The sequence below is a fragment of the Heterodontus francisci genome, chromosome 20, assembly GCF_036365525.1.
Source record: "Heterodontus francisci isolate sHetFra1 chromosome 20, sHetFra1.hap1, whole genome shotgun sequence".
In the NCBI taxonomy this organism is placed as follows: Eukaryota; Metazoa; Chordata; class Chondrichthyes; order Heterodontiformes; family Heterodontidae; genus Heterodontus; species Heterodontus francisci.
Window position 1 is genome coordinate 36,355,491 of NC_090390.1, and position 22,549 is coordinate 36,378,039.

At 44.2% G+C, this 22,549-nt stretch overlaps 1 protein-coding gene across 3 annotated transcripts in view; it reads right to left on the minus strand.

Annotated features, from left to right (window-relative positions):
- LOC137380572 (1-phosphatidylinositol 4,5-bisphosphate phosphodiesterase epsilon-1-like) overlaps positions 1-22,549 on the minus strand; it is a 462,747-nt gene that overhangs the window by 183,439 nt on the left and 256,759 nt on the right. For all 3 annotated transcript variants that reach the window (XM_068052603.1, XM_068052604.1, XM_068052605.1), the window contains exon 3: positions 14,497-14,782. In XM_068052603.1, coding sequence (XP_067908704.1) covers positions 14,497-14,782 — 286 coding nt within the window. The remainder of the gene's footprint in view (positions 1-14,496; positions 14,783-22,549) is intronic.

The window sequence follows — 22,549 nt, forward strand, 5'->3', positions numbered from 1 at the left end:
CAAGTGCAGACTGGGTGACCGCTTTGCGGAACACCTCCGCTCAGTCCGCAAGCAGGACCCTGAGCTTCCGGTTGCTTGCCATTTCAACACTCCCCCCTGCTCTCATGCTCACATCTCTGTCCTGGGATTGCCGCAGTGTTCCAGTGAACATCAACGCAAGCTCGAGGAACAGCATCTCACTTACCGATTAGGCACACTACAGCCTGCCGGACTGAACATTGAGTTCAATAATTTCAGAGCATGACGTGCCCCCCATTTTACTTTTATTTTTAGTTATTTTTTCTTTTTTACATTTTTTACAAACTTTTTTTTAAAAGTTTATTTCATTTCATCTTAGTTTGTTCAGTTTGCTTACCCACTGGTTTTTATCATGTTTGTACTTACTGCTGTTCAATTTTCAGTCCGTTAACACCCTATCTGTACTAATGCTTTGTCTTTCAACACACCATTAACATATTGTTTGCCTTTGCTCCATGACCTTTTGGTCAGCTATGTGGCCTTGTCCAATCTACACCTTCTCCTTTGTTATCTCTTGCCCCACCCCCACCTCACTTGCGTATAACCTGAGATATTTATAATATTTGTCAGTTCCGAAGAAGGGTCACTGACCCGAAACGTTAACTCTGCTGCTCTTTCCACAGATGCTGCCAGACCTGCTGAGTGGTTCCAGCATTTCTTGTTTTTATTACAGGAGAACCTGATGTTGTTCTCCTTGGAGCAGAGAAGGTTAAGAGGAGATTTGATAGATGTGTTCAAAATCATGAATCATAATAATTGATAGGTTACCAGGACCGGATCAGATGCATCCGAGGATATTGAGGGAAATAAGGGTGAAAGTTGCAGAGGCCGTGGCCATAATCTTCCAATCCTCCTTAGATACAATGGTGGTGCCAGAGGACTGGAGAAATGCAAATGTTACATCCTTGTTCAAAATAGCCTGTCAGGATGAGCCCAACAACTACAGTTTAACCTCAGTGGTGGGAAAGCGTTTAGAAATGATAATCTGGGACAAAATGATGTCACTTGAACAAAGGTGAATTAATTAAGGAAAGCCAGCACAAATTTGTTAAAGGCAAATTGTGTTTAACTGACTTGATCAGAGTGGGTTTTTGAAGGTATTGCAGTTGATATGGTGTACATGGACTTCCAAAATGTATTTGATAAAGTGCCACATAATAGACTTACCAAAAAGGTTAAAGCCAATGGAATAAAAGGGACAGTGGCAGCATGGGTATGAAGTTGGCTGATTGACTGGAAACAAAGAGTAGCGACGTTTAAGAGGCATCTTGACAAATACATGAATAGGATGGGAATAGAGGGATACGGTCCCCGGAAGTGCAAAAGGTTTTAGTTTAGACAGGCATCAAGATCGGCGCAGGCTTGGAGGGCCGAATGGCCTGTTCCTGTGCTGTACTGTTCTTTGTTCTTTGTTCTAGTAGTGGTGAACAATTGTTTTTCGGACTGGAGAAAGGTATACAGAGGAGTTTCCCAGGAATCGGTATTAGGAACATTGCTTTTCTTGATCTGTATTAATGACCTTGACTTGAGTGTGCACGGCACAATTTCAAAATTTATGGATGACACAAAACTTGGAAGCATTGTGACCTTTGAAGAGGTTAGTGATAAACATCAAGAGGACATAGATGGGCTGTTGGAATGAGTGGATATGTGGCAGATGAAATTTAATGCAGAGAAGTGTGAAGTTATACATTTTGGTAGGAAGAACAAGGAAAGACAATATAAAATAAAGGATACAATTCAGAAGATGGTGCAGGAGGAGTGGGACCTGGGGTTATGTGCACAAATCATTGAAGGCAGCAGGAGGATCCTGGGCTTTATAAATAGCGGCATACACTACAAAAGCAAGGAAGTATGGTGAACCTTTATAAAACCCTGGTTTGGCCTCAACTGGAATATTATGTCCAATTCTGGGCACCACACTTTAGGAAGGATTTGAAGGCATTAGAGAGGGTGCAGAAAAGATTTACCATAATGGTTCCGGGGATGAGGGATTTCAGTTCCGTGGATAGATTGCTGAAGCTGGGACTGTTCTCTTTAGAGAAGGTTGAGAAGAGATGTGATAGAGGTGTTCAAAATTATGAGGTGCCTGGACAGAGTAGATAGGGAGAAACTGTTTCCAATGGTGGAAGGGTCGAGAACCAGAGGCCATCCATTTAAGGTGATTGGCAAAAGAACCAACAGAGACATGAGGAAAACCGTTTACATGCAGTGAGTGGTTGAGATCTGGAATGCAGTGCCTGAGATTGTGGTGGAGGCAGATTCAATCGTGACTTTCAAAACGGAGTTGGATAGTTATCGGTATAGAAAAAATGTTCAGGGCTATGGGGGAAAGACAGGGGAGTGGAACTACCTGAGTTGCTCTTTGCAGAGAGCCAGCATGGATACGATGGACCAAATGGCCTCCTTCTGTGCCATTCTATGATTCTATGATTCTTAACCACTGGTTTAGTATAATCTTATTACAGAAAGGACTTTCTTACAGCCCTTTCCACTGAGATATTGCTCACATTAATTTATCTGTCCTTCTCACACAGCAGCTATAGCATGAACCTAATGGCACTGGACACACCATGCTCCATTCTACATCACTCACTGCTATCATCATGTCGATCTCCTAAATGGAACAACAAACTCATGAATGATGTCCTCCGAACTCTGGCCAGCAAAATGTTCCAAAGTTGCAGTCAGAAAATTCATGTTAAAATTATGGATAGTTTTAAGTCATTTTATAAATAAAACTCTATTTTAATTAAAAATATTCACTGTTAATATATCTACAAAAGCATTATGGCATGTGAGATATATTCTGAAGATACCAGAGAATATTTACACACTTAATCTAATACCTTACGATGGTTTCATTCCTGCTCAGAATATTTTTCTTTTAACCTTGTTCTTTCAGAAAAACAAAACCTCTAGGCTTATTTGGGCTTGCTTGTGAAGTAAATTAGCTTTTATTTTAAAGTAAATCTACACCAGAATATTTTGCCCTTGAAGCACATTTTAAACGTAATAAATGGCTATAAAAAATGCCGAGCAGCAGCTCGTTTCATGGCTAGTTGTGGGCAGCTCCACATAAAGTCTGATAAATGATCTGAAGCGGACTGCAGAAGCAATCAATCACCCTGACTGCACAGTTGATAACGAATAGATGCAAACATTAATCAATGAACTACACCAGCAACAAAAACACCATGAGGCCTGTCTTTAAAAATCTACATAAGAGTGCTGCTCCACAGCCAATCACATTACAGTACACAGGTGGGCACAGCAGGTCATGAACCAATTGGGCTGAATTTCTGGGCCCCTTCCGAGGTTAGGAACAAAGGTGGAGGCGTGGTGGTGGGTGGGGGGAGCCTGAGAATACTGGCGCCAGCCAATGTGTCAGTTTTGGGACATCGTTCCCGGCGCTGGCTATGTTAACCTCGGTGAGGAGAAGGCAGGATAGGGATCCTGCTCTCCACCCCATTGCGACCAACTAAAGTATTTGAAAAGCTCGTTAACAGCTTGTTGGAGGGGAATGTAGAATTTTGAAGGGGGCACGTGGGTTTCAGGAAATGTCTGTTGCAGATCTGCTGAAGGGAGATGGGTACAGAGTGGGCAGCTAGTTGTGGCTTTCCCCATGGCATCACCCCAGCCCCATAAGAGGGTCAGCGGGGCAAATGGGGAATTGGCATTTGGTAAAGAGGTGCCATTGGTGGCGGGGAGAGTGGATATTCAGTGCTCGGGCCATCATCCGCCGCCCCCACCAGCATTGGGGGGCAGAAGAGCAGAGGACAAGACTGGCAAGGACAATTGGGCACCCACCTGTCCAAAAGGAAGGTTGCAGCTGGCAATCGGTACATGACCGTCACGATTTTGGGACTAGTGGTGATAAGGGGCAACACCCTCCACAAGAAAGGCAGAACCCCGTGCAGCAGGAGGGCATGGGAGAAGAAATAGGGGCAGGAAGGCAACGGAGGCTGTACCTTGAATATGGGATCTACCATTGAAGATGGAGCTATCTGGAGATTGCCGAGATCCAGTGCCGCAGGAGACTGTGACTCTCCAGGCAGATGGCCTTGTCATTGAAGACTTTGCACCTCGCAGCACTGGTCACCATGCCCTGCCAATAGCCTTGAACTTCTTCGCTTCTAGCTTATAGAGTCACAGAGTCATTTACAGCACAGAAGGAGGCCATTTGGCCCTTTGAGTCCATGCCGACTCTTCACAGAGCTATCCAGTTAGTCCCACTCCCCCGCTCGATCACCGTAGCCCTGCAAGTCTATTTCTCTCAAGTGGCCATCCAATTTCCTTGAAATCATTGATTGTCTCCATTTCCACCACCCTTGTGGGCAGTGACTTCCAGGTCATTACTGACCGCTGCATAAGAGAAGTGCTCCTCACATTCCCCCTGCATCGTGTGCTCAAAACTTTCAATTTGTGTCCCCTCGTCCTTGTACCCTTAGTTAATGGGAACAGTTTTTCCTTATCTAACTTACCTAAGCCTGTCATAATCTTTTACACTTCTATTAAATCTCCCCTCAATCTCCTTTGTTCTAAGGAGAAAAAACCCAGATTTTCCAACCTAACCTTGTAAACTAAAATCCTCCATCTCTGGAACCAATCTAGTAAATCTCCTCTGCAGCCTCTCAAGGACCCTCACATCCTTCCTGAAGTGTGATGACCAGACCTGGATGCAGTTCTCCAGTTGGTGCCTAACCAGAGCTTTATAAAGGTTCAGCATAACTTCTCTTCCAAAGATCAGCTGCAGACCTGAACGACATTTCATAAGTGACAGCACACCACTGCATCTCGCAGGTCATTGATGCCCTCTTTGCCAAAGCTGGACAGTGCATTCGTTCACTTCATGACAGGTGAGGCCTCGCAGGGACACAGGGCATTGGTTTCCGCCGCCATTGCTGGATTCCCCCAGGTGCACGGCATCATCGATTGCACCTATGGGGCAATCAAGGCACCCAGCGACCGGCCAGTTATTGACAGGATGGGCTTCCACTCCCTCAACATTTAACTGGTCAGTAGCCACAATAAGAGCTTCCTCCATGTGCTCGCTTTCCTGGCAGCTGCCATGACTCCTTCATGCTCCACCAGTCCAGGATGCCTCAGATCTTCACACCAACCCCAAAATGTGTGGATGGATCCTAGGAGACAAGGGATATCCCTTGTAGACATGGCTACTGACCCTTCTACAGGAGCCCCAGACAGAGGCACAGAGGTGATACAACCAACGCCACCTGATCAGTAGGACAACCATTGAGCAGGTCATCGGGCTTCTGAAGGTGTCATTCCGGTGCTTGGACTGGTCAGGTGGTGCCACCCAATACCCTCCTGCAATGGTCTCGGTCATTGTGGTGTTCTGCTGCACTTTCTATACCATAGCCCTCCAGAGAGGTATAGAACTTACAGATGATGAGATCCTGGAAAGAGCCAGCTCATTGGGGGAGGAACAGGAGCAGGAGGTGAGAGAGACAGAGGAAGAAGAGGTAGAGGGGGATGATGCTGAACAGAGAGGTGCCCCTGCTGCACTACGAGATGGCCTCCTCTGTCACCGTCTGGGAAGAGGACCTCCCTTCTCTCCCTCACAGCCTTTAACATTAGATCCAGGTCGGCATAGATGAAGAGAGGGGCAGGCCTGCCCTGGGTGCCAGGTCTCCGGCTCTCCTGTGACATCTAGTTTCCCACTGGTGCAGTGGAAGGCTTTGGCACAATCAGCAGTTTTCCCTCTTAAACCAACCAACAGCCTCAGTGATGGCTGCCATGGTGAGTCTGAATCAGTCCCCCACTTCATCTGGCCCACCTCCGTTCCCACCCCCACTTGCTCTAATGGGATGGGAATTGCATCTCCATACCAATTAAGGACTCACACCTGTGAAAATCTTAATTTTAATCAGCTTCCCACCAGAGGTAGATTTCTGACTGGAAAACAAACCCAGATTCACAGAATCACAGAATTGTTACAGTGCAGAAGGAGACTATTCAGCCCATTGTGTCTGCATCAGCTCTCCAAATGAACAATTCACCTAGTGCCATGCCTCCACTTTCTCCCCATAACCCTGCACATTTTTCCTTTTCAGCTAACAGTCTAATTCCCTTTTGAATGCCTCGACTGAACCTGTCTCCACCACACTCAGGCCGTGCATTCCAGATCCTAACTACTCACTGTGTGAAGAGGTTTTTCCTCATGTCGCTTTTGCTTCATGTGCCAAATCTGTGCCATCTCATTCTCAATGCTTTCATGAGCGGGAATAGTTTCTCTCTATCTACTCTTCCACACTCCTCATGATTTTGAATACCTCTATCAAATCACCTCTCAGCCTTCTCTTCTCCAAGGAAAACAGTCCTAACTTCTCCAATCTATCTTCAGAACTAAAATTCCTCATCCCTGGAACGATTCTCATGAATTTTTCTGTGCTCTCTCCAATGCCTTCATGTCTTTCCCCAAGTGTGGTGCACAGAACAGAACGCAATACTCCAGCTGAGGCCGAACTAGTGTCTTATACAAGTTCAATATAACTTCCTTGCTCTTGTAGTCTATGCCCGGATTAATAACAGCTAGGATACTGTGTGCTTTATTAACCACTCTATCAACCTATCTTGCCACCTTCAATGAGTTATGCACATATACATCCAGGTCCCTCTGCTCTGCAGCCCTTTTAGAATTGTACCCTTTATGTTATATTGTCTCTCCAAGTTCTTCCTACCAAAATGAATGACTTCACATTTCTCTGCATTGAACTTCATCTGCCACTTATCCGCCCATTTCACCAACTTGACTATGTCCTTTTGAAGTTTTACACAATTGTTCCAAGTTTCGTATCATCTGCAAATTTTGAAATTGTGCCCTGTACACCACGGACTAGGTCATTAATATATAACAGGAAGAGCAAGGGTCTCAACACTGATCCCTGCAGAACGTCACTACAAACCTTCCTCCAGCCTGAAGAACATTAACCACTACTCTCTGTTTCCTGTCACCATGGTGAAAATCCAGCCCTAAGAGTCAGGATCTTCTCTTGAGGAAATGAAAAATGCATGCACTCTAAAACTGGATCTTTTTAGGTAATTGTAGCTTCAGTTTCATAGCCGCTGTCTTTAATATGTAAATATTGCATTGGTCATATATTGTAGCTTTCAGGGATGCCACAGAACAATATGCTAGTATGTCAGTACACTGCAATACAGCAGGTCCTCAGTGCCAGAGCTGGCAAGCACTCAATGTTGTGATAGGACCTTATGATTTCAGAGAATTTTATTTAGCCCAACTTTAAAAGAGCTTTGAAACAGGTTGCAAAACAGCAGAGGTCAAGATTTATGGCGGTGTAGATGACAGAACAATAAAATATAGCTGGGAAATGAAAATGATCAATTTCCTTCTGGACCGTGTTGGCACGATGGAGGGCATGGCCACAGTCTGTCAACACGCATTTGTGATTGTTCACTGCTTCAGGTTCTCCTGCTGCTAAAAACACTGTACATGCAGCCAAATAAGGTAAAGATCAGGCATGTCATATAAGGCCTCAAACCATCTGTTCATAGTCTTTGTAAAATTAGAACTTTAAAAGGAGAATTGAACTTTGAACCCTATCTTAAAGTGATCAATAAGAAATTTCAATTTTTTAAAAGGGACATAAAGTTTATACGCCATTGCCTTTAATGGATGGAGAGCACAGGCTGCAGTGAACTATTTAATGATATCTGCTCCCATGTGCACCAAGGAATGGCAGCTGGGATCTTTACCTTTAATTTCCAAAGTGCAGGAGAAAGAAACTGGGGAGGGTAACGAAGATGTAGACTGAATTAGCCTTAAGTGTAAGAAAAGCTATCTGTATACTCTTATTAGCATCTTTCAGACACCTCCCACAGCACAGTTTTATTCATGAGGTAGAGTCAATCTTGGAGTAGACATTTAAGGGGTAATCCCATGCTCCCAACAAAGAGCCACACTGGTAGGGAATGTGAGCTGCAGGTTCAAGCTACAAACCAATTCTCTGACCCATGTTCCCCATGAGTGTGCTTCTCTACTTGGCAGCATGGGACTAAGGAATTATCACTTCAATGTAGAACACCCCTCTGAGGACCCTATAATGTTCCACCATGAATGGAGACAGCAGATTATTGGTGGATTTCTCCATTCACAGCTCTGCCACAATATTTATTATACAGATGCTCTGGAGAGTTTAAAATCTGACCTTAATACAGAGATTGAAATTCTCCCAAACTTTTTTTGTAAGGAGTGATGAATTCCTCCTGGCATTTCAAACCGAAAACGTTTTAAAACTTCTTCATTTAAAAACTGAACTTCCACACACATCTCGTCATCAGAGGTCCTACATCAAAATTTCCATTTGGTCATTAAACTGTGTTTACAGTTCAAATTACTCATTGTCCCATCCTTCATGTGAATTTAAGCATGTTGGGACATTTTTGTAGGTTAAGGAGACTATGTAAATGCAAGCTGCTGTCGTTGAAAAGTTCCAACATTTTCAGGAGGGGGGTGTTAACCGCAAACATGCTTAATGTAGAATATAACATAAAATATTTGATTACATTTTAAAATATTTAACCTAAATGTATACCAAATTATATCATTCCCTACCTCTTCTATGCATTTTTTTTTTAAATCCTGAGCTAGAGATTCCTGTAACAGCCTCTTTGGGAAACTAGAGTAGAAAGGAACTGCCACCCATCCCCTTGATGCCCCCTTGACACTGTTCCTAATCCTGCGGTCAGTATTTTGGATGGGTTCCCATATCATTTTCAGAAGATTAGGTGAGCTCAGCCCAGGTATTAACATGGCATTTTGCCATATGTCAAGAAAACCCCATATGCCAAAAGAAATATATTAATTTCATTGGTTAGAAACTTACAGTAGACTTTTAATGGAAAAAATTCCACAGTAATGTTTTAAAAACTGGCAGACAAGATGGCCACTGCAATTTGCATCTGAAACATCTTTGCACATTCAAAGGCGCAACTGCAGACACAAGTCTGAGAAGCTGGACCCAGAACAATGGCTTGCTCTAAGTAATTGAATTACCTAGGATTGCTTCATTAACATGACAGTCAAAGCCATCCTGACACATTGACTTTGAAAGAGCAAATCCCTTCGAGTATAAATATTGGCATCCTGCAACCTGTGGAGCCAATTCTGAATGTTGTATCTCATTAAAAACAACAAAGTGACTCCTGACAACGCAGAGCATGCACAGAGCAATCGCAGACAACATCAATGCATGCTAACATTTGCCAGCTTGCCAGTATGAATGTACGCATGCGCGCATGACATCACCATGCAATGACATCACCCCTCAATAGCCTTCTCCATTCACCCGTCTCCATTCCCCCGAACAGTACCCCACTCCCTCCCACTATCCCTGCTTCAATCTCCGCTTCACCTCACTCAATCCCTACCACTCGCTCCCCGCCCGCTTCCCCTCCCCTCAGCTACTCTCTCCCACCCCACTGGCCGCTCTACCTTCAGCCACTCATGCCAGGCCTCCAAGTTTCCCCCTCTCAGCCATTCGCTCTTACCCTCGATGCTTTCCCCCCCGCACCCCCACCGGCTGTTTCCTCCCCTCAGCCGCTCCCTCCAGACCTCGCCGCTGCTCCCCCCACCCTCCCCTGCGCCAATTATTCCCTGCTCTCCGGCCACTCGCTCCCTGCTTCCCCCGCCCCTTCCCTCCAGCTGCTAGCTCCAGGCCGCGCCACTTCCCTCCTCTCGGCCACTAATTCCTATGTCGCCGCGGCCTGCTGTGCTTCTTTGGGTGGTGCAGCAGAGAATGATTGAACGTGGGAGCATGTGGCCAAGAGGAAGGAAGTGGCGCGGTCTGGAGCTAGCGGCTGGGCGGGGGGGAGGGGAGAGCAAGCAAGCGGCCGGAGGGTGGGGTGGGGGTGGAGAAAGCGGAGAGCGAGCAGCCGGAGCGAGTGGCTAAGGGAAGGCAGCGGGGAGCGAGTGGCAAGAAGATGACTGCAGGAAGAAGCGGCAAAGAGAAGCGCAATAGCAGGATGGAGCGGGGGACTGTTGGAGGTGGGATGGAGCTGGCGGTGGCAGCCATTGGGGGGATTTTCGGGTTGAATTTGTTTTTAGTGATAAATTGAGCAGCACCATCTTTAATCATGGCAGCTGCCTGAACGTCGCAGAGAGTGACATTTCAGTGGAAGAGGCTGCATCTGCGCATATGCTAATAATGTGCCACCTAGTGGTTGCGTTGTTAGCAAACGCAGCCTAAAAACAAAGTGGATTGAGAGAACCATGTGACGTTTGTCCATCTCTGAAAAAACAGTAACTCAGAGTGTGCAGCAGCAGAAAGCTGCGTGCTTCCCTTTCCCTCTCCTGAGAAAAATCGTTTGAAAACCGTATATGACTGTGGGCTCTCCAAGCCCACAAACTGCTACAGCCAGCGACCAGGGGAAGAGAGCCAACTACAATTCTGCCTTCAAGAAAATACTGAGCAAAGCAGGACAACCACAAAGTGCGCTTTGACCAGCGAGGACTTCAAGAACACAGCTTCAGCCAAGGACTACCGGATCATCCACTTCACAGACTTTGTATTTAAGTTCCATTTATTCTGGACTTTAATCCAACCACCAAATCTATATTTCCTTCTGTAATCTCTTTGTGTGTGTGATTCTCATGTGACTGTGTGTGTGAATGTGTAGCGTATTTTCTTTTAGTATTTTTAAATCGGTGTTAGATTGTTAGATAGCACCTTCCAAACCCATGACCTCTACCAACTAGAAGGACAAGGGCAGCAAATGCATGGGAACACCATCACCTGCAAGTTCCCCTCCAAGTCACACACCATCCTGACTTGGAACTATATCACCGTTCCTTCACTGTCGCTGGATCCAAATCCTGGAATTCCCTAACAGCACTGTGGGTATACCTACCTCACATGGACTGCAGGGGTTCAAGAAGGCAGCTCACCACCACCTTCTCAAGGGCAACTGGGGATGGGCAATAAAAGTTGGCCTAGCCAGCAATGCCCACATCCCATGAATGAATTAAAAAAAGTATACTAAACTTACCTCTTTCTTGTTTAAACTCAAGAAAACCTGTCCGATTGGTTTAGAAGGCTTTCGACAATGTACCACATAAGAGATTAGCATGTAAAATTAAAGGGCATGGGATTGGGGGCAGTGTATTGCGATGGATAGAAAATTGGTTGGCAGACAGGAAACAAAGAGTAGGAATAAGTGGGTCTTTTTCCGAATGGCAGGCAGTGATTAGTGGGGTACCACAGGGATCGGTGCGAGGACCCCAGCTATTCACAATATATATTAATGATTTAGATGAGGGAACTAAATGTAATATCTCCAAATTTGCAGATGACACAAAACTGGGTGGGAGGGTGAGTTGTGAGGAGGATGCAGAGAGGCTTCAGGGTGATTTGGACAAGTTGAGTGAGTGGGCAAATACACGGCAGATGCAGTATAATGTGGATAAATGTGAGGTTATCCACTTTGGTAGCAAAAACAGGAAGGCAGATTATTATCTGAACGGCTATAAACTGAGAGAGGGGACTGTGCAACAAAAACTGGGTGTTTTCGTACACCAGTCGCTGAAGGTAAGCATGCAGGTCCAACAGGCGGTAAAAAAGGCAAATGGTATGTTGGCCTTCATAGCGAGAGGATTCGAGTACAGGAGTAGGGATGTCTTGCTGCAATTATACAGGACCTTGGTGAGGCCACACCTGGAATATTGTGTGCAGTTTTGGTCTCCTTATCTGAGGAAGGATGTTCTTGCTATAGAGGGAGTGCAGCGAAGGTTTACCAGACTGATTCCTGGGATGGCGGGACAGACGTATGAGGAGAGATTGAGTTGGTTAGGATTATATTCGCTGGAGTTCAGAAGAGTGAGGGGGGATCTCATAGAAACCTATAAAATTCTAACAGGACTTGGCAGGGTAGATGCAGGAAGGATGTTCCCAATGGTGGGGGAGTCCAGAACCAGGGGTCATAGTCTAAGGATACGGGATAAATATTTCAGGTCTGAGCTGAGGAGAAATTTCTTCACCCAGAGAGTGGTGAGCCTGTGGAATTCGCTACCACAGAAAGAAGTTGAGGCCAAAACATTGTAAGTTTTCAAGAAGGAGTTCGATATAGCTCTTGGGCTGAAAGGGATCAAAGGATATGGGGGGAAAGCGGGAACATGTTACTGAGTTGGATGATCAGCCCTTTCACAATCACAGTAAAGGTAAAAAGGTAAAACACTCACAGATGTGGTGAGCGCAACCACTGTTTAAAAGGAATAAACTCTGTTGCGGTCAACTAAGAGGAAGGGGCAAGAGGGGAGCCTGTGACCCCCCTCCTCACCTGGCCATAACACATAGCAGAAATGGGCCAGAGAAATTGTTTTTGGAAATGTTACCATTTCAACGTTGTCATTTTTGGGACAGTGCTCAACTGCCAAACAGAAACCAGCCTTTAAAAAAGTGACATTCCCATTACCCTCATGAATAAGGCACACTAATACACTTCCATGCAGGTATAAATAGCATTGGAGACAACTGGCAGAAATTCCAATGGTGACATTATTTTGCCAGTGTTGCCTCTTTCTCTGACAGCTACGTGTCAGCAGCAGTCTCAAGAATCGTCAACTTCTATTTTGTCCAGAATTTGGCAAGATAACAAAATAAAGCGGGACGGATTTTACGACAGGCAGTCGGGAGCTGGCCACCAATGTAAAAGTCGGTGGCAAACCCGCGTCTGCACAGCCTGGTGAGCCGACCCACATTTTACGGGTCTTCAGGTTTTAATTGTTCCGAGGTGGGACTTCCACCTGCTTGAGGGAGGAAGTCCCACCTCATTGAGCTGCCGGCCAATCATCAGGTAAGTTTAGTTTGCCTCGCTGGGCAGATCGGTTGCGGCCCGCCAAGACAAAGGTGGTCGTTTGGGGGGAAAGGGGGCATCTCGCGTCCTGGGGTGGTTGAGGAAGCGGGGGCGGCCCTCAATCGGGCAGGCCCCCTCCGGTGCGCTAGAAGGCCACCAGGTATCACTGGGCGTCCTTTCACGTCTACCGGATGCCCGCTTGCCATGAGTAAAATACCATTGGAGGCGGGCGAAGGCCTTCAGTGGCCGATTTGCAGCCCTACTCTCATTAAACCACCTCCATGCCAGACAACATGTGGGCAGATGCCTTACCCATATCTTAACATCTCATGGAACAATACCAACCCACACACATCAGACTTTGCTAGAATGCACACTCTATTGATCATTTCTGGCACGTCCATGACTGTTTGCAGGACAGGTTTGACAACAACAATTGAAGACAAAATGGAAAGATAGAATGAAAAAGGGTTGATTTAAAGACATTGGGAGTGTTTATCTCAAGTCAGGTGGCTGAAATAATTTTGGTTTTACCTCATCAAATGAAGCTTCATTAAGGGGAAGGAATGACAAGCTCCATCCTTGCATATCCAAGTATGGCTTGTGGATTTATTCAACAAGTTCACTGCCAACAATTTTATTAAATCCCAAGAAGCTAAATCCTGCTTGTAGTGCCTTGCTGTATCACACAATGTGGCCTAGATAGGAAAAACTGTGCTTAAAGACTTATAAGCACCTGCTAATTAATTAACTGTTTTCGCGAGCATTTTATGCATAAAACCACAAAAGTCACATGAATAGCTTCTGCTGGGAAACAGCAAACAGTTCAGACTAAACCACCTATAAGAAATGGGGTTTGTAGTAGATGGCAAGCCACCCTTTTCCATATTTCAATGTGTTTCCCCTTGCAAATACTAATGTCAGCCTCATCTATTCATTCTTGGGCAGCATGCAGCCCTAAATACTTCACTATTCCATTGATCAACTTCATGAATTACAATGCATAGCAAACAACCAATCCTTAACCCCTTCGCAGTTGAAATTCTTTTGACGCCTCTAATGTTTCGATCTCAACATTTTCAGAAGATGAAAATGTCACCACTTACACCCGCTGATACAAATTTCTTAAACAAATCAGCAATGGATCAGGATAGATTCCATCTGTCATTTCATTAATAGAATTAAAGGCTCCTTAGTTCTGTTTAGTGCTGCACTTTTAGCAGAATTCCTAATTAACACCAGAAACACTGTCAGCAACTTTGATAAATCTACAAGTCGAATGCTTTCTGTGGCACCCCACTGAGAGCAGACAGGAAAAACTAAATAGCAAATAAGAAATAAAAACATGAGGGAGTCACTTCATTCTTCAGAAGACAGATGTTCAATATGCAAATGAATTATTCCAACAACAGGGTATATGCCAGGATTATGCTTTTAAATCTCAATGTATGAGCAATAAGAATTAATTTAAATTCATGCTGAGTTAAAATGCAAATATTCAAAATTATTTTAGAACGCACAACAAAATTTAATGAGGTAAATCGTGAAAACATTGCCTGAGCTGAGTTAGACCCAACATGACAGACTCATGTCCCCTCACGATGCTCAGCATTGAAGAAACAGCACTCGTTCTGATACACTTACCTTTAAGCATTGCTCTTCCAGTGGGTGCCCCTAAAGGACTCGGAAGCGCACTCCTTGCCCCGGTGACTGTAGTTGCTTCTAGCAGAGCGCCAGCCACATGGTCAGAAACAGCAGTCCTGTGTAGGGTGGCACGGAGCTCAGGCACAACGTCATGGACACATAGTTTAATGCAAGTCCCACCTCCACAGCTTCTGTAGATGACTGCCGAAGCCAAAATCTTTCTCGAAGGATGCAGTAGGTAATCGAGTGATTCTGCTGCCCCTGCTCCTCTCAGTACACTATGAACCTGCAAAAAATTGTATCAACAGGTCATTGCAGAATGTTAATGGAAAAATTGATTGTTAAATAAAACTGAAGATGCTGTAAAACAGACGCCATTACCTACAGATTAAAAAAATCTAAAGGTATAAAGAGCCTTGATTTAAAGTACCCAACTGAGATCCAGGTTATAGATCCTCAAGCAAAGTGTAATCTATATTTTTCTATTACGTTCCTTGACAATTACATGTCAGCAATAACATACTAGCCTTTCAACTATTTAACACTCTCTTTGCTGTGATTCCCTCAGAGCTTCTCTAACTCAGGTTTTAGAGTCTTGGAACCTTAGATGCAAAATTCACAGAGCCTAACAGTGGAGTACAGGGGAGTCGCTACAGTAGAAATCTTTGAAATAGATCTCCACTAATCAGTTCCCACAAAGTGTTGAAGGGTTACTCTCCCTCTCCAGTGCAGAGTGACCCAGACTCTTGGGATTTTTCAATGACATTCCTAACTAATTGGGTCAAGATTGAACAATCCAATCCCTTGTCTTTTTATTTCTCTGTTCAGCTCTGTGTGGTAACATTTTTGTATTATATCCAAAGATTAAAAGCAAAAAAATCTTAGTAATTTGTTTATACAAAATATATTTTGTTTAAAAGTGCCAAATAATACATTTGGTCTAAACAAAGTGATTTGTAACTATTTGAGTTAGAAGTCTGGCTAACAGATAAGGAAAGGGATTACTAAGATAGGGCACAGCTCTTGCTACAGCAAGTGTGCACGTGACCTGAATCTATAAATTAGCCACCAATGTAACAATAAGTGGCAGGTTCTGAACGAATCTTTGTTTTATTACTAAAGTTATCTATTTCTCTCTTTTTTAAATTTGAAAGCACTCCTGTGAAAATTAACATGGTCATGGCAGGTTTGACCCAATCCTAAATGGAGGTGATAAACAGTTTTAGGCACATCCAAATTGTGCTGTTGGGAAATTAAGAACACAATTGTTTGGTATCCTTTCTAAATGTTGTACCACAATGCACTTTAAATTCCACAAGATCACAGGAAGAATGGACTAGTTTGAACAGTTATGAAATCACATCATCACACATGGCCTATATGTCGTACATCCCTCTTTCTTCTGTGTTACTCATCATTGGAATATTCCAATAGTAGTGGCTAGGTGGTAAAGTGGGTTAGCACACTGTGTAAAGAGGGGAGGCAGAACAGGGTAGAATACTGTCCTTTCGCTTCTGGGAATTGTTTGAATTCAGCTCAGACTGATGGAATATAAGCACCCTAAGTTCCAGATGTACAGATCTCAAGTGGAATGCATTTAGGAAGTCTCAACTCGCAAACTACCCATCTCATAGGCCCTTCAAGGAAACTGGTGAAGGGAGTGCCTGTTAGGAGTAAGGGCTAGTATTAGGATTGAGCAAAATGAGATTCACTCTGCATCCAACCTATAAACCCAGCAACTACAGGTCAGTCAGTTTAACTTCGGTGGTGGGAAAACTTATAGAAAAAATAATTTGGGACAAAATCAATAGTCACATGGACAAATGTGAGTTAATTAAGGAAAGCCAGCATGGATTTCTTAAGGGAAAATCATGTTTAACTAACTTGCCGGAGTTTTTTGAGGAGGTATCAGAGAGGGTTGATGATGGCAATGCTGTTGATGTGGTGTACATGGACTTTCAAAAGGCATTTGATACAGTGCCACACAACAGACTTGTAGCTCATGGAATAAAAGGGACGGTAGCAACATGGATACGAAACTGGCTGAGTGACAGGAAACAAAGAGTAGTGGTTAATGGATGTTTTTCGGGCTGGAGGAAGGTTTGTAGTGGAGTTCCCCAGGGATCAGTGTTGGAACCCTTGCTTTTCCTGATATATCTTAATGACCTAGACCTTGGTGTACAGGCACAATTTCAAAGTTTGCAGATGATACGAAACTTGGAAGCATTGTGAACTGTGAGAAGGGTGGTGTAGAACTTCAAAAGGACATTGACAAGTTGGTGGAATGGGCAGACAGGTGGCAGATGAAGTTCAATGCAGAGAAATGTGAGGTGATTCATTTTGGTAGGAAGAACATGGAGAGACAATATGGAATAAAGGGCACAATTCTAAAGGGGGTGCAGGAGCAGAGGAACCTAGGTGTATATGTGCATAAGTCATTAAAGGTGGCAGGGCAGATTGAGAGAGCAGTTAATAAAGCATACAGTATCCTGGACTTTATTAATAGGGGCATAGAGTACAAGAGCAAGGAAGTTATGTTGAACTTGTATAAGGCACTAGTTCAGCCTCAGCTGGAGTATTGCGTCCAATTCTGGGCACCACACTTGAAGAAAGACATGAGGGCATTGGAAAGAGTACAGAAAAGATTCACGAGAATGGTTCCAGGGATGAGGAATTTCAGTTATGAAGATAGATTGGAGAAGTTAGGACTGTTTTTCTTGGAGAATAGAAGGTTAAAAGGTGATTTAATAGAGGTATTCAGAATCATGAGGGGTCTGGACAGAGTAGATAGAGAGAAACTGTTCCCACTCGTGAAAGGATCGAGAACGAGAGGGCACAGATTTAAAATATTTGGTAAGAGAAGCAAAAGTGACATGAGGAAAAACATTTTCATGCAGCGAGTGGTTAAGGTCTGGAATGCGCTGCCTGAGAACGTGGTGGAGGCAGGTTCAATTGAAGCATTCAAAAGGGAATTAGACAGTTATATGAAAAGGAAGAATGTTCAGGGTTATGGGGAGAAGGCAGCGGAATGGGACTGAGGGAATTGCTCTTTCAGAGAAGCAGTGCGGACACGATGGGCCGAATGGCCTCCTTCTGCACTGTAACAATTCTGTGATTCTGCTACACCCAAAACTGATAATTGTCCCAAAACTGGAAAGCTGATCCATTTTCCAATATCCACAACTCACATCTTGATCAGTGAAAAAATACACCTCTAAAATTAAACAAAAAAAAGGTTTCACATGAACTGCACACTGTCTTTAACCATCTTCAAAAAGCAATAAATGCTCCATGTATTAAAAGCCTCAAACAATCTCACATAGGCAAGAGCTCAGTACCGCGTGTCTGATGTATTGTTGACAGCTGTTAACTAATAATTACATTCTGTACATTCCCATTTAGAGCTGCGCTCATGTTGGGGAAGAAAATGCCATTAACTCCCACAAAACCTGCCATCATCTTAATCTCACACTGAGTTAACAGCATTCCAAAACGAGACCAATAATGACTCACCCACCATAAAACCAAAAGCCAGTTCTGAAAATCCTAGCAACATTTCCTTAATGTACACAGCAATTAGATTGTATTAAATTAGCAAACTACCTTAATTGAGTTGAGGTCAATAAAATCATTAACACTGAGATCATACCACCAACACACTGCCAATTACATACATATATTGAATTTAAATTTATACTTAACCAGAGACAGGGACCTGAGAAATGCAATAGACTTAGGATACTGCTCTTCACCTCTAGGTTCAAGTGCAGCCAAGAATGATGGATGTACCATCTTCTCTGTCTGTTTGCTAAGAGGGTCTCACATACTTGATTGTCTCAAATCAGTTCCCAATGGTAAAAGCCTAAAGTGGAAAGCTTGCTCCGATTTTAGCATTGACGACATTACATTGACAATTTAAATCAGAGATGTCACAAAAGCAAATTACTGCAGAAGCTGGAAATCTGAAATAAAAACAGAAAATGCTGGAAATATTTAGCAGGTCAGGCAGCATCTGTGGAGAGAAAAGCAGAGTTAATGTTTCAGGTTGTTGGCCTTTCATCAGAAAAAGTTACAGATGTAACAGGTTTTAAGCAAGTATAGAGGCAGGGAAAGGGCGGAGGGGAAGGAAGAACAAAAAAGCTCTGTGATAGGGTTGTAGGCAGGAGAGATTAAATAACCAAAAAGGATGATGGTGCAAGGCAAAAGGAAATGGTAATGGGACAAGTAAAGAAACAAAGATGGGTCTCGAGGAGGTGTAAATGGGAATCGCAGAAACATTACCAACAGCTGCCATCTGAAAAATGGACCAGACGTTATATGAAATTGTTGAATGCAGTGTTGAGTCCAGAAGACTGTAATGTACGTGTCTAATCGAAAGATGAGGTGCTCATGCTTATGTTAAGCTTCATTGGAACACTGTAGAAGGCCGAGGACGGAAAGGCCAGAAGCGAGTGGGCACAGAATTAAAATGGCAGGTGACCAGAACCTCGGGTCCCACTTGCCGACTGAATGGAGGTGTTCCACAAAGCAGTCACCTAATCTGTGTTTAGTCTCCACTATGTAGGTGAGACCACGTTGTGAGCAGCAAATATAATATACTAAATTGAAAGAAATACAAATAAATCACTCTTTCACCTGGAAGGAGTGTTCGGAGTAAAGCCCAACTACCCGACCTGAACCCGACTAGACCCGACTACATGTGTCGGGTTCGGGTTGAAATTCCGAGTCCAGCATTCGGGCTTGGGTCGGGTCAGGCTGGACACTGCTTCCGGGAAGTCGCAGGATCAGGAATAGCCTGCTGCCGGAAGGGATTAAGGAGATTTGTGTCGGGTCGGGTCAGGCGCATAAAAAAATTCAAGGGCTCGGGTCAGGTTCGGTTTGGCTGTGGTTGGGTTGGCCCCGGGTCGAGTTTTAATTTTATACCCGAGCCAGGCTTTAGTTTGTAGCTCCGGACAGTGCAAAGAGAAGCATCCTGTGTGCATGCATGGGAAGGTGCCATGAGAAGGGGAGTGGGTATTGGACTGTGATAGAGGAGTTGACCAGGGTGTCGCAGAGGGAATGGTCTCTTCAAAATGCTGAAAGGGGAAGGGAAGAAAAGATGTGTTTGATGGTGGCATCACACTGGAAGTTGTGGAAATGGCAGAGGATGATCCGTTGAATGTGGAGGCTTGTGGAGTGGATAAGCTAATAAGGCAGTTAAGAAAGTGTATGGGACATGTGGCTTTGTAAATAGGGGCATTGAATGCAAAAACAAAATTTCATGCTAAACCTTTACAACTCACTTGTTGGATCTTAGCTGGAACATTTTGTACAATTCTGACCACCACACTTTAGGAAGGATGTCAAGGCCCTGGAGAGGGTACTGTGGAGGTTTACCAAGATGATATTAGGGATGAGGGAATTTAGTTATTTGGACAGATTGGAGAAGCTGGGATTGTTCTCCACAGACAAGGGAAGGTTAAGAGGAGACTTAATAGAGCTATTCAAAATTATGAGAAGTTTTGATAGAGCAGGTTCAGAAATTGGCACAAGATCTAGAGGAGAGATTTCTTCACACAGAGCGTTGTTAAGATCTGAAATGCACTACCTGAAAGGGTGGTGGAATAAGATTCCATAGGAACTTTTAAATGGTAATTGGACATGTACATGAAGGGGACTAACTTGCAAGGCTATTGAGAAAAAGCTGGGATGTGGAACTAAATTGGACAAATCTTTCAAAGAGCTGGCACAGGTATGATGGGCCAAATGGCCTCCTTCTTTGCTGTAAGATTCTATGATTCATTTAAAGAACTTGCAACTCACATCCTTACCAAGACAAGATCTCACATTCATATTCCCCAGTCCACTCTGCATTCCACTGGCTGTCCCACCATATTGTCTTCTAAATTCTGGTTCTTGTTTTCAAACCCCTCCATGTCCTCATCCCACCATCCATTAATGAATCCTTCCTGCCTTAAATCCCTGCTTTGACCCATCACTCCTTTAACATTGGAGTTTTTGTCTCTTTGCTCCCTCCAATCTGCAACTGGTATTGGCAGATTCTAGTACCACACTAATGCTGTCGGGAAACCCCTGTCCAGTTCTCTCTGCCTGACCACCTCCCATCCTGCTTTGTTAAAACTTCCTGAAAACCCTCTGTTTGATTCTGCCTCTGGACTCCCCACCAGCCCTCTCCCTTTTTACCTCCTGTTTCTCCTGCTGTACAGTGCACAGAAACGGAACTGGAGTAGCCATATAAATACTGTGGCTACACGAGCAGGTCAGAGGTTAGGAATTCTGTGGCAAGTAACTCACCTCCTGACTCCCCAAAGCCTGTCCACCATCTACAAGGCATAAGTCAGGAGTGTGATGGAATACTCTCCACTTGCCTGGATGGGTGCAGCTCCAACAACACTCAAGAAGCTCGACACCATCCAGGTCAAAGCAGCCCACTTGATTGGCACCCTGTCTACAACCCTGTCACTCCCTCCAACACCAACGCACAGTGGCAGCAGTGTGTACCATCTACAAGATGCACTGCAGCAATGCACCAAGGCTCTTTAGACAGCACCTTCCTAACCCATGACCTCTACCACCTGGAAGGACAAGGGCAGCGGTTGCATAGGAACACCACCACCTGCAAGTTCCCCTCCAAGCCACACACCATCCTGACTTGGAACTATATCGTCATTCCTTCACTGTTGCTGGGTCAATATCCTGGAACTCCCCTCCTAACAGCAATGTGGGTGTACCAACCCCACGTGGACTGCAGCGGTTCAAGAAGGTGGCTCATCACCACCTTCTCAAGGGCAATTAGGTTTGGGCAATAAATGCTGGCATAGCCAGCGATGCCCACATCTCATGAATGAATAAGAAAAAATGATGAGTGCTATAGGAACATGCCACTGTTGTTGAGGATGCAAAAGAATGTCTTGGCTTGGCAAAGTCCACTCTCTCAGATTCATTCTCTGAACTTAACGTCCCTGGCAATACCCTGTTGCTAAAACAATGTATTCAAAAGCAGCTTGAATCATTCTGTTTGCCTAAAAGTGCAAGATTAAGAAAACAAATAGGCATGAATCGTTTGATGCTGGTAGCTCGGATGAGCAGAAAATCTGAACACAGTGTTTATTTTTAAAAATAAAAAAGAGCTCAGTGGTGTATTAATTCACTGGTATATCGAGAGGCTTTAACTTATTTCTCACAGCTGCACAAAGGCACTGGTGCTGCAGATTTGCAATGTTTGCACACAACTTATCTCCTTTCTCTAATACATCTGGGTAAACATTCTGCATAATATAAACATTGTGAACTCTGCTGGATTAGTCTGGTTTTTTTTCTTTTAGTATTTTGTTATATGGTGATAAAAACAATTAAGTTTCTTCAATAAAAAGGAAATTTGTTGGATGAGATTTTTCTATCTCTAATGTCCCACGTGTTGCAGTTCAGAGGTCGATAACGGACCAGAAAAGAATGCAGTGGGATGTTGAGAAGGCAGGAAGTGCTGGGTCTTTGCCTCTTTTGAACATGACACTCAGTTCCAACAAAGGTGACCAGACCACACTAGGCTGATGATCAGTGCGTGTATAACAGGATCTCGCGACAGCAGGCCTGATAACACAGGTCCACGACATGAAGGCCTGATTAACCATAATGCTGGATGGCTCTTCTGAAGCATTCCAATCACAGCATATAAATGCCATATATGGTACTGTCTGAAAGAAGGCATTAAAGAATGATCATCAGCTAGCATTACTGAATTGGCCTCATTAGCCAAGATGCCAGAACTGTATTTGCAGGTCAGTCACAGCTACCTTGTAATGTCATTAGAGGTTAAAACAGAAAATGCTGGATATGCTTAGCAGGTCAGGCAGCATCTGTGGAGAGAGAAACAGAGTTAATGGCTAGGATTTAACCATAGGCGGACGGGAGCTGGCCACCGACTGAAAAGTAATTTGCGGGTCCCCGGGTTTCAATTGTTCTGAGGCAGGACTTCCACCCACTTGAGGGAGGAAGTCCCGCCTAATGGAACTGCCGGCAGCTCTTAGTCCAAGCCGCGCCACCGGGAGTGGTG